The 12,545-nt window shown below is 44.2% G+C and overlaps 1 protein-coding gene across 1 annotated transcript; it reads right to left on the bottom strand.

Moving 5' to 3' along the window:
• Window positions 1–8,026: 8,026 nt before the first annotated feature.
• LOC117515219 (carbohydrate sulfotransferase 5-like) lies at window positions 8,027–10,233 on the bottom strand. The gene is made up of 2 exons (XM_034175697.1): window positions 8,956–10,233; window positions 8,027–8,917 (listed from the first exon to the last, which is right to left on the bottom strand). Exon 1 carries the CDS (start codon window positions 10,164–10,166, stop codon window positions 8,985–8,987), a length of 1,182 nt encoding a protein of 393 aa, XP_034031588.1. The 5' UTR covers window positions 10,167–10,233; the 3' UTR covers window positions 8,027–8,917; window positions 8,956–8,984.
• Window positions 10,234–12,545: the final 2,312 nt, after the last annotated feature.

Here is a 12,545-nt window from a genome sequence, read left to right as displayed (position 1 = left end):
AGGTCACAGGCTGTGTCTGATGTGTGATTAACGGAAGCAGGGTGCCATCTAGTGCTCACACCTGCAATGGTGCCGGCAGAGCCACCAGGGGGAGCCCTACTTCCTTTGCCCATCTGCTATCCAGCAGATTCCCTTCCGACCCAGTGTCTACCAGTGCTGGGGCGTGAAGGGTTAGATCCCCACAAAGGATCGTTACTGGGATTCGTGCAGATTTGTGGGGTGTCCCCGCGTGTGTGTTATGGCCCACCCTTAGCCCAGTTTCTAAGGACGGGTGTTGTAGTTTGACCATTTGGGGCAGTCCTTCTGCATGTGCTCACAAGAGCTGCAGACAAAACACTCCCCGCGGGCCAGCCTCCTTTGTCTGACGTTTGTCTTAACTTTGGCCCTGCTCGTGTCCATAGCCTCCTCAGCAGGGGGAGCTGTAGCCACACGGAGCTCTCTGGCAGCGAAGCGTGGGGATGACGTCACCCTTTCGGAACCGGAAGGGGGAGGGACGGCTCGTGCCCGGTCACGCCCCCCGGCCTGCTCCCGACGATGCTCATTCAAACGGTTGTCTAAGCGTATAACCAAATCGACAAGCCCGTCAAAATCCCACGGTTCCTCCTTAGCCAGCAGGTGCTCCTTCAGGACCGGAGACAGTCCATTTATGAAGGCGGCGCGGAGCGCAACATTATTCCAGCCAGACCTCGCTGCCGCGATGCAGAAGTCGACTGCATACTCGGCTGCGCTGCGACGCCCCTGTCTCATTGACAGCAGCATGCTCGAAGCAGTCTCGCCTCTGTTGGGATGGTCAAAAACTTGTTTGAACTCCCGTACAAACCCAGCATAAGACGTTAGGAGCCATGAATTCTGCTCCCAAAGCGCCATAGCCCAGGCGCGTGCCTCTCCTCGAAGCAGATTAATAACATAAGCCACCCGGCTGGCGTCTGACTCGTACATGACAGGACGCTGTGAAAAGACGAGCGAACACTGCATGAGGAAGTCTGCGCACGTCTCAACACAGCCTCCATACGGTTCCGGAGGGCTTATGTATGCTTCAGGGGACGGTGGTGGGGGTCGTTGAACGACCAGTGGAACGTCTGTTACGGGCCCAGGACCAGCAAGAGGAGTGGCTGCAGCAGCACCCTGATCGCGCGCTTCCACCCTGGCGGTGAGAGCCTCCACCCTCCAGTTAAGGAGAACATTCTGCTTGGTCACTAAATCCAGCCGAGCCGTGAAGGCAGTTAAGATCTGCTGCAGCTCACTCAACACGCCTCCCGCTGACGCCTGCGCTCCTGGCTCTTCCATTGGCCGTTCAAGCTCAGGTTGATGCCCCTTGGAATCCATGACGAATGGCCGAGAAATCCTTTTGGGAAGGTGTCATAGCACGGACCCACAACAGGGGGCGCAAAGGAACGGACAATGAATAAGCCAAATAGTAACAATTTAATGTTGTGACAACACACAACTAAACACTCAAAATCTGTAAAGTCAATTAACACCAGGTGACGTGTGGGCAGGCTCGAAGATAGAAGACCCCCGACGAGAGAGGAGCCGCGTCCCACACGGCTTCCACCACCAACGGTCTGAAGAACACCGGAGCCGCCAAGTCCCGAGTCCCCAGGTGGCCTCTGTCTTCGGCTGTCGACCCTGGTACTGCTGGCAGAAAACAAAGACAGAATGGATGAGTGGGAATTCGCACACTCAGTAATCCACAGTCTGCACTCAGTTAGGAGGGAGCACCTCCACCTCCAATCACACACTCGTGCAGCTCCTGCTTAACCACTTATCTGGTTTGGGGTGTGAGGCGAAGCCGTCGCTGATCAAACCAAACGCCAATCCCACAGATAAGGCAGACACAACAGGATAACGGCTGCAAAAGAAGTTCAGATTATCACTCAACGATTTGAGTCAGCAGAGAAAGTTACCTCTTCGGTAGTTGATTTCTCAGCGATGAGGTGGAGTTGCAGTCCGGCCTTTACGGTGATGGTGATGATGATGAATGAGTGACAGCTGGCGCGGAGGATGAGTGACAGCTGTCACTTCTTCTGGGTCTGGCGCCATCTCGTGCTTGGAGCCCGCACTCCAAGCAGGGCGCCCTCTGGTGGTGGTGGGCCAGCAGTACCTCCTCTTCAGCGGCCCACATAACAGTTTAAACTCAAAATTAGCTTCTTTAGTTACTGAGAGTATATGGGAGGCAAAATTTAAAGTTATCGGTTATCTGTAGTCTCGTTAAGTTTTTAGGGAGTTTATCAGTTTAGCGTTAAAAAAGATAACTTTTCAGTTAGCTGATTACCAGTTATCAAAGCTAACTTTTTGGTTAGCTGTGCCCACCACTGTCAGCAACCAATCACAAGCTACTGGTGATTGGGGCGTTCACGGCAGTAACAGAAAATCCAGTAACTGGAATCAGCACAGACAATCAATCAATCAATCAATCAATTTTATTTATATAGCGCCAAATCACAACAAACAGTTGCCCCAAGGCGCTTTATATTGTAAGGCAAGGCCATACAATAATTACGTAAAAACCCCAACGGTCAAAACGACCCCCTGTGAGCAAGCACTTGGAAACAGTGGGAAGGAAAAACTCCCTTTCAACAGGAAGAAACCTCCAGCAGAACCAGGCTAGGGGAAAGGCAGTCTTCTGCTGGGACTGGTTGGGGCTGAGGGGAGAGAATCAGGAATAAGACATGCTGTGGAAGGGAGCAGAGATCAATCACTAATGATTAAATGCAGAGTGGTGCATACAGAGCAAAAAGAGAAAGAAACACTCAGTGCATCATGGGAACCCCCCAGCAGTCTAAGTCTATAGCAGCATAACTAAGGGATGGTTCAGGGTCACCTGATCCAGCCCTAACTATAAGCTTTAGCAAAAAGGAAAGTTTTAAGCCTAATCTTAAAAGTAGAGAGGGTGTTTGTCTCCCTGATCCGAATTGGGAGCTGGTTCCACAGGAGAGGAGCCTGAAAGCTGAAGGCTCTGCCTCCCATTCTACTCTTACAAACACTAGGAACTACAAGTAAGCCTGCAGTCTGAGAGCGAAGCGCTCTATTGGGGTGATATGGTACTATGAGGTCCCTAAGATAAGATGGGACCTGATTATTCAAAACCTTATAAGTAAGAAGAAGAATTTTAAATTCTATTCTAGAATTAACAGGAAGCCAATGAAGAGAGGCCAATATGGGTGAGATATGCTCTCTCCTTCTAGTCCCCGTCAGTACTCTAGCTGCAACATTTTGAATTAACTGAAGGCTTTTCAGGGAACCTTTAGGACAACCTGATAATAATGAATTACAATAGTCCAGCCTAGAGGAAATAAATGCATGAATTAGTTTTTCAGCATCACTCTGAGACAAGACCTTTCTAATTTTAGAGATATTGCGTAAATGCAAAAAAGCAGTCCTACATATTTGTTGAATATGCGCTTTGAATGACATATCCTGATCAAAAATGACTCCAAGATTTCTCACAGTATTACTAGAGGTCAGGGTAATGCCATCCAGAGTAAGGATAGTACAATAACTTCAGTTTTATCTGAGTTTAAAAGCAGGAAATTAGAGGTCATTCATGTCTTTATGTCTAATAAAGATAGATCGATTGATCGATTGAAAGATTGATCATATTTAAGATCGAAGCATTAAATAATGGTAGGGCTTCCTTGAGCAGCCTGGTAGGAATGGGGTCTATTAGACATGTTGATGGTTTGGATGAAGTAACTAATGAAAATAACTCAGACAGAACAATCTGAGAGAAAGAGTCTAACCAAATACCGGCATCACTGAAAGCAGCCAAAGATAACGATACGTCTTTGGGATGGTTATGAGTAATTTTTTCTCTAATAGTTAAAATTTTATTAGCAAAGAAAGTTATGAAGTCATTACTAGTTAAAGTTAAAGGAATTCTCGGCTCAGTAGAGCTCTGACTCTTTGTCAGCCTGACTACAGTGCTGAAAAGAAACCTGGGGTTGTTCTTATTTTCTTCAATTGGTGATGAGTAGAAAGATGTCCTAGCTTTACGGAGGGCTTTTTTATAGAGCAACAGACTCTTTTTCCAGGCTAAGTGTATATCTTCTAAATTAGTGAGACACCATTTCCTCTCCAACTTACGGGTTATCTGCTTTAAGCTGCGAGTTTGTGAGTTATACCACGGAGTCAGGCACTTCTGATTTAAAGCTCTCTTTTTCAGAGGAGCTACAGCATCCAAAGTTGTCTTCAATGAGGATGTAAAACTATTGACGAGATACTCTATCTCACAGAGTTTAGGTAGCTACTCTGCACTGTGTTGGTATATGGCATTAGAGAACATAAAGAAGGAATCATATCCTTAAACCTAGTTACAGCGCTTTCTGAAAGACTTCTAGTGTAATGAAACTTATTCCCCACTGCTGGGTAGTCCATCAGAGTAAATGTAAATGTTATTAAGAAATGATCAGACAGAAGGGAGTTTTCAGGGAATACTGTTAAGTCTTCAATTTCCATACCATAAGTCAGAACAAGATCTAAGATATGATTAAAGTGGTGGGTGGACTCATTTACATTTTGAGCAAAGCCAATTGAGTCTAATAATAGATTAAATTCAGTGTTGAGGCTGTCATTCTCAGCATCTGTGTGGATGTTAAAATCGCCCACTATAATTATCTTACATGAACACTAAGTCAGACAAAAGGTCTGAAAATTCACAGAGAAACTCACAGTAACGACCAGGAGGACGATAAATAACAACAAATAAAACTGGTTTTTGGGACTTCCAATTTGGATGGACAAGACTAAGAGTCAAGCTTTCAAATGAATTAAAGCTCTGTCTGGGTTTTTGATTAATTAATAAGCTGGAATGGAAGATTGCTGCTAATCCTCCGCCTCGGCCCGTGCTACGAGCGTTCTGGCAGTTAGTGTGACTCGGGGGTGTTGACTCATTTAAACTAACATATTCATCCTGCTGTAACCAGGTTTCTGTAAGGCAGAATAAATCAATATGTTGATCAATTATTATATCATTTACTAACAGGGACTTAGAAGAGAGAGACCTAATGTTTAATAGACCACATTTAACTGTTTTAGCCTGTGGTGCAGTTGAAGGTGCTATATTATTTTTTCTTTTTGAATTTTTATGCTTAAATAGATTTTTGCTGGTTATTGGTGGTCTGGGAGCAGGCACCGTCTCTACGGGGATGGGGTAATGAGGGGATGGCAGGGGGAGAGAAGCTGCAGAGAGGTGTGTAAGACTACAACTCTGCTTCCTGGTCCCAACCCTGGATAGTCACAGTTTGGAGGATTTAAGAAAATTGGCCAGATTTCTAGAAATGAGAGCTGCTCCATCCAAAGTGGGATGGATGCCGTCTCTCCTAACAAGACCAGGTTTTCCCCAGAAGCTTTGCCAATTATCTATGAAGCCCACCTCATTTTTTTGTTTGATTTTACAGTTACCAAGTTGTCAGATCTCAAAATTCTGGGAAAACACGCCATCTATATGCTGCAAATCATTCTGGATTCGGCTCTGCAATTGGCCCTCGCGACTAAATCTGTCAAATTGAAACCACTTTGGGGAATGTCGCAAGTTCCAGAGATGTTGCATGTCTCGTCTGCTGTTTCAGACACGGCACTTCAAAAGGAGTGGAAACTATGTGATGAATTTCCAGATCTCTTCAAACCAGAACTGGGATGCCTCAGTTGTGGAGTCAGATGTTCGTTACATGCTCGTGCACATGTACAAGCATGCACAAACACAGTGCGAGTAGCTGTAACATGTTGCACCACGTCGCGCCTCTGCTGTGGAAGAAAAAAAAAAACACAACACACACCATAAAAAACACAGCATTTTATTGAATCCCTCTTATCGAGCAAACAATACAAGTATGAACCATCTGTTCCTCTGTAGATGATCCATAGTCACAGATGTACAGTCATGAAATGACATGAATGAAGCAGTGTACTCTCATTATGTCTTATGTCCAGCCAGTTATATAAATAATTAATACAATCACCGGACACTGACAGATGAGATATTGGTGTATAATTAGTGAAAATCACTGGGTTGATATAAAAAGTAAATAAAAGGGACCCAATACAGAACCCTGTAGTTAAATAGCCCTGGTTAAATAAAAAATAAATATCACTCACGGGATTCAAACCTGCAATTTACAAACACTCTGATTAACAGACAGAAACTTTACAACTGCGCTACAATTGCTGTTTTATAACACCAGCCCGAAATGCTTAAAATCAACAAGGAGATAAACATATTTTTTTCAAAAGAGAGAAATTAGACGATGGATGGATACTCTTGTATCCATCCGCTGTGTGCGGCCACTGTACCCCGGCGCAAAGGCGCAAGACGTTTTCCACGTGAGGACAGCAGGCAGAGACACGCCCCTCATGAGGACAGTTGTAAGTTTATATCTTTCAAAACACGGTACGTGTTCCAAAGATGGGACGTCCAGGATCAGAGATCTCAACAGCAGCTGCTGTTGGCAGCCAGACATGTCCCCCTGTCTGTTCAGCGCCCAGACCAACGTGTCACTCTGTTTCTCTGTTATGTGGTTGTTGTGTATGTAGTTAGTGTCGTAATTATTTATATACCTTGTATATACCTTGTTTGTAATGTGACACGTCGTGTGCACTGACCCGTCATCCAGCTGTCAGTGTGCTGAGATAAGGTCACAGGCACCTCCCTGTGCTGTGTGGGCTCAGACATGGCTGTCCAGACCCCATGTACACACATATAAGTATAATATGTGCATACATAAAAGTGTTTTATGCAAGTGTGCTCCCCTACACATGCCACTTGTGTAGGGGGGAGCAGGGGGGCAAAACACACATATGTCACGTGTTTTGGGGGGACCTGGGGGGGTGCACGACACATGCGACATACACGCACACCACGTGTTGCTTTTTGCGAACCACACTTGTGGGGGCACTTAGACAAATTTCACATGCAGCTCGACAGTGATCATCTGCTCAGTTTTCATGCTAACAACACGAATGGCCACACATTTTCTTAGTGTCAAGCGAGCGGTGTGAGATGTTTGTGTGTTTCACTTGGAATTTGGCCAACACCTGCTGCAAGAGGGATCAAATGGGCTCTCACAGCACACACTCTATCTTTCAGCTGCTGGTGTGCATGAATAATTGTAGCAACAGGTCTACGAGGTGTTGGAGGCAGCTCCGATTTTTCACAAATAGCATGCAATTCCTCCTTCGTGCGCTAGTCGGCTTCAATTGTGTTATGTGTGAAGGAGCCCTTAACATACAATCATGATACAGTCTGGAAGAACTCATTCATCCACAACTGGAGATAATACTGACAGAACTCAAATGATTACTGATCATGATAAACTGGAACTGAGAACATTTCAACACACCGACCATAATTTACTGGACTTGAAAAACCACATAGATCCAGACAATAATTTCTTCTTCAATATCAACGATGAATGCTATTACTACAGAGAGGACCAGTACAACCAGATCATTAAATCAGATAGTAAACTGTTACTAATCCATTTTAATAGCAGCAGTCTGTCCACAAATTTAAATTATATCAAGGTGTCAGTGTTCCATGATGCACACCCAAAATGTCCTTGTATTTGGTGATCTTAACCTAACTGCTTCTTATAGCTGTTTAATTGATAAAAATCAAAGTACATGTATTTGGAACAGTCGGGACGGAGCCGCTCATGGCGCACAACAAACACCTCCGTGTTGGAAGTCTCACAGGACAAGCTGTGACATGCCCAGCTGTTACACAATTTCTCGGATACTCACTCGACTGAAAAGCCACCGAAAGCCGTCTGAATCTTCTGAATGGTTTCCAACACGGAGGTGTTTGTTGTGCGCCATGAGCGGCTCCGTCCCCACACGCGAACTCCTCCGCACGTCTTTCATTACAAAATCTCCTGTAACTTTATAAAACTTCAGACATGGCATTAATTTAAATAACTTGTCCAACATTAGTTTGGTTAAAAGTTGAACTATAAGTTAAAAATGTATGCTTCTGGATGACTTGGGTGATATTGCCCTCGTATTAGTATGGGGTTAAAAGGAAGAGGAATTTTTGGGACCAGTTCTCCTTTGCCTTCAGAGGATGGAGCGGTTTCTTTTTGAAGCAGCGCTTCTGTGTTTTGCAGAAGGTAGAACTACACATCAGCTATGAACATTTAACAGGTAGGTGCTCAACTGATTTTAAGGTTTATAAATATTTGTCGCTGTTCAGCTTTATCGGTCTAAAAATTATTTTCGATCATTATCGGTTATTGGATTATCAGAACTGTGCCCACCACTGTCTGAATGTAATGTAAGAAATCTAATTAGATTTCTCTGAACGAAAATCACTGAACTTCTTGTCAATGTGAGATCCTCACACACTCTGAAACTCATCCTCGGCTGAAACTCATGAGACTAATTCTGTTCTTTAAATCCAGATTTAAAAACACATGTTCTCTTTAACGTTAGCTGTTTTCTCTTCTACCGCTGACATTATTTGTTAGTCCTGATGGGTTTGGATTTCAGACTTTAGTCTGTATTAATACAGCAAAGGACTCTGCTGATGAGGATGTTCAGTCTGATTTAATCCTTTCACACCACCAGTGTTTGTTCTTTTGTTCTGTGTCCTTTCCTGAAACCTGTTCCTGCAGCATTCTTCCCGACATCTTCGTCTCTCCGTCTGTTAACAGACATGTCCAGTGTGAGGTCACTATGATGGTCTGTGATGGACATCACAAGGAGGTCCATAACCCTGAGCTGCAGCCTGGTGCCTGTCCATGGAGTTCTCTGAACCCGGTGAAGTCTCGACACAGAGGGCGTCACATGTTGTGCACAATCTGAAGTCATGCTGTGATTTTGGGCTGCATTAAGAAAAATGAATTCAGTGACCATTAATCGGTTTTGACAGTTTTAAGAGGGCGACAGTGTTCCCTCGGCTGAGTCAGTCTGTGTGAACACTCTACAGAGGAACGTGAGCATAAGACCAGCACGTGTGACCTTCTGAAGTCGGGTTCAGACTTTACAGCTTATTGGGGTTCTCTGTTTTTGCTGGTAACCAGCTGATATGGTTCCTGTGGCACCAGCAGATCCAAGTCAAGGTTCTTTTGATCTTTTTCACTGTTAACTGTTCTGTAGCCGAGCAATGTCATGGCTGGCTTACACACGTCTTGGATCCGTTTCACCTTGTTGTATGGTAAAGTGGTGCGCCAGGCCTGAGAAACATCTGCAGCACTTCGAGAAGTAATTTGGAAGGCTTCATTCTGAGAACCTTTACTTTTGCCATGTGTCACCCTGTAGATCCAGTCTGCCAGTGTGCTGGTCATCCCCAGACCAACAAACTCATACAAGGCATTTATCTCTTCCAGTGGGTTAATCACCACATCCTCATAGCGAACCAACTTGTAACGGCCTTCAAGAAAGGGAGGGGGATTCACAAGAGCTCTATCAGTGATGCGCACGTGGCTACTACAGATCTTCTGCATGATTTCATAATCCACCTCCTTCGCTGGGACAAATCTCTTGTCCAGGACCATGTCATTATCAGCGAGAAAGTTTCCAAATACCAACTCTCTGGACCGCACCACTGCCCTCGGGTCTCGAACCAGGTGGATGATGCGAAGGTCTAGACTTGGGTCCTGGAGAAGTGGGTAGAGGGATTCCAGCTCAAAGAATCGTACTTCCTTCAACACCACATGGCTGTAAGTGCTGCAGGCATCCTGCGCCCCCTCCAGGCCCTGAGTGCCACACACTTTGAGGCACTCAGTCTGGTTGCTTATTTGGTTGCGTGGTGTGAGAGAGCAGGCTGGAGGCGAGCACAGCGCTCGACTGTGACTCCAAAAGAACAAGTTGGAGATGTGAGACGTCTGTTCCAGGTAAGACTCCATTACTGAGAAGTCACACTGGAATAGGCTTCGTAACAGATCCCTTACAGCCATCCGGGTTTTCCGTGCACCAACCCTCAATTGTGTCCACACGTGCCACCCGGGTTCCATGAGATAGAACACCGACGGGTGTTGGCCGAACACCTGACCCAGGAAAGAGGAACCTGACCGCCACGACGTAAGCACCAACACGTGAACTTTGTTGTTGGACTCTGTGACACTGCTGCACTTGTGCTGGAGACACCAACCGTAAAAGAGCACCATTGCTGCCCCCTGCAGGATGATCAGGAAAGTCACGGTCCTCAAAATGAATCTGTAATGTCGCATGATCAACAAGATTGCCGTGGATCTGCGTCTTTATCCTTGGTGTTCCTCTGTGGGGCTGAAGAGATGAGAGCTGTGAGACAAACAGAAAAAAATCAAACCAGTCAAACAGGAAATTAATCAAATCAAATCAATTTTATTTATATAGCGCCAAATCACAACAAACAGTCGCCCCAAGGCGCTTTATATTGTAAGGCAAGGCCATACAATAATTATGGCAAAACCCCAACGGTCAAAACGACCCCCTGTGAGCAAGCACTTGGCAACAGTGGGAAGGAAAAACTCCCTTTTAACAGGAAGAAACCTCCAGCAGAACCAGGCTCAGGGAGGGGCAGTCTTCTGCTGGGACTGGTTGGGGCTGAGGGAGAGAACCAGGAAAAAGACATGCTGTGGAGGGGAGCAGAGATCAATCACTAATGATTAAATGCAGAGTGGTGCATACAGAGCAAAAAGAGAAAGAAACACTCAGTGCATCATGGGAACCCCCCAGCAGTCTAAGTCTATAGCAGCATAACTAAGGGATGGTTCAGGGTCACCTGATCCAGCCCTAACTATAAGCTTTTTCAAAAAGGAAAGTTTTAAGCCTAATCTTAAAAGTAGAGAGGGTGTCTGTCTCCCTGATCTGAATTTGGAGCTGGTTCCACAGGAGAGGAGCCTGAAAGCTGAAGGTTCTGCCTCCCATTCTACTCTTACAAACCCTAGGAAGTACAACTACAACTACAACTACAACCCAGACTAATGAGCAGATCTGATTTGATGCAGGTGTTAGTTTTGGGGATGAAAATTTACAGGGTGATTCCATAATTTATTCCTCAGAATTGAGTGATTCCATATTTTTTCCCTCTGCTTGGTCTAAAAAAGTAACCGTTACTGACTGCCACAATTTTTTCTCCTGATTTCTTATAGTGTTTCTTAAAGCCAGAAAGTTGCCATTTTAAAGCATTGGAGATCATTGTAGATGAACAGCCTATAATTTTTTGCACCTGTATATAACTTTTCCCCTCTCCAATCAACTTTTTAATCAAACTACGCTGTTCTTCTGAACAATGTCTTGAACGTCCCATTTTCCTCAGGCTGTCAAAGAGAAAAGCATGTTCAACAGGTGCTGGCTTCATCCTTAAATAGGGGACACCTGATTCACACCTGTTTGTTCCACAAAACTGACGAACTCACTGACTGAATGCCACACTACTATTATTGTGAACACCCCCTTTACTACTTTTTTTTTTTTTTTTTACTAATAGCCCAATTTCATAGCCTTAAGAGTGTGAATATCATGAATGTTGGTCTTGTTGGATTTGTGAGAATCTACTGAATCTACTGGTACCTTGTTTCCCATGTAACAATAAGAAATATACTCAAAACCTGGATTAATCTCTTTAGGCACATAGCACTACTACTATTTTGAACACTACTGTAATTGTTTTAGTATATTAAGTCATGGACATGATGAATATTGTTACCTGCTGGACTGTTTCTAATTTAGATTAGATTAGATTAGATTCAACTTTATTGTCCACCTCAGTGGAAACTTGTCTTTGGTTCACCACAAAAAAGTTTAAACAATCACAAAACATGACAGTTAATATACAATAGATAAAATTACAATAAATAATGATTTCATAAAAATTCATCCAATTTCATGTGCTGCATAACTTCACTAGCACCTGTTCAGTAGACTGACTGCATTAGGCACAAATGACCCCCTATACACCTTCTTTGTTGCAAAAGGCATTCTGTAACGGCGCCCAGAGGGCATCAGTTCAAACTCCTCAAACAAAGGATGGTCCTTGTCACTGATGATGGATTTTGTCATTCTCTGCAAAGCTGTCTGGTAAAGAACATCCAGTGACTTTTGCTCCTGACCAATCACCTTCACTGCATTTTTAACAGTTTTGTTCAGTTTGTTCTTGTTTACAACTGTGAGATAGCCAAACCATACAGTTATATTGAACACAAGAACACTTTCAATGAGACTAACATAGACTTTCTGAAGAGTCTGTGAGCTCACACCAAAGCCCCTGAGTTTCCTAATCAGGAATAGTCTCTGGCTGGCTTTCTTATAAATCTCATCCACATTTTGTGAAAAATTACGCTTGTTATCTATGAGGGTACCTAAGTATACTCAACAAAAATATAAACGCAACACTTTTGGTTTTGCTCCCATTTTGTATGAGATGAACTCAAAGATCTAAAACTTTTTCCACATACACAATATCACCATTTCCCTCAAATATTGTTCACAAACCAGTCTAAATCTGTGATAGTGAGCACTTCTCCTTTGCTGAGATAATCCATCCCACCTCACAGCTGTGCCATATCAAGATGCTGATTAGACACCATGATTAGTGCACAGGTGTGCCTTAGACTGCCCACAATAAA

Source organism: Thalassophryne amazonica, chromosome 8, assembly GCF_902500255.1.
Source record: "Thalassophryne amazonica chromosome 8, fThaAma1.1, whole genome shotgun sequence".
NCBI classification, from domain to species: Eukaryota; Metazoa; Chordata; class Actinopteri; order Batrachoidiformes; family Batrachoididae; genus Thalassophryne; species Thalassophryne amazonica.
Note: the sequence above shows the minus strand (reverse complement) of the source record. Positions and strands in the feature narration are given on the sequence as shown.

Bases quoted from the DNA above. Each gene is read 5' to 3' on its own strand.
- LOC117515219 (XM_034175697.1), bottom strand. From the start codon at position 10,166: ATGCGACATTACAGATTCATTTTGAGGACCGTGACTTTCCTGATCATC.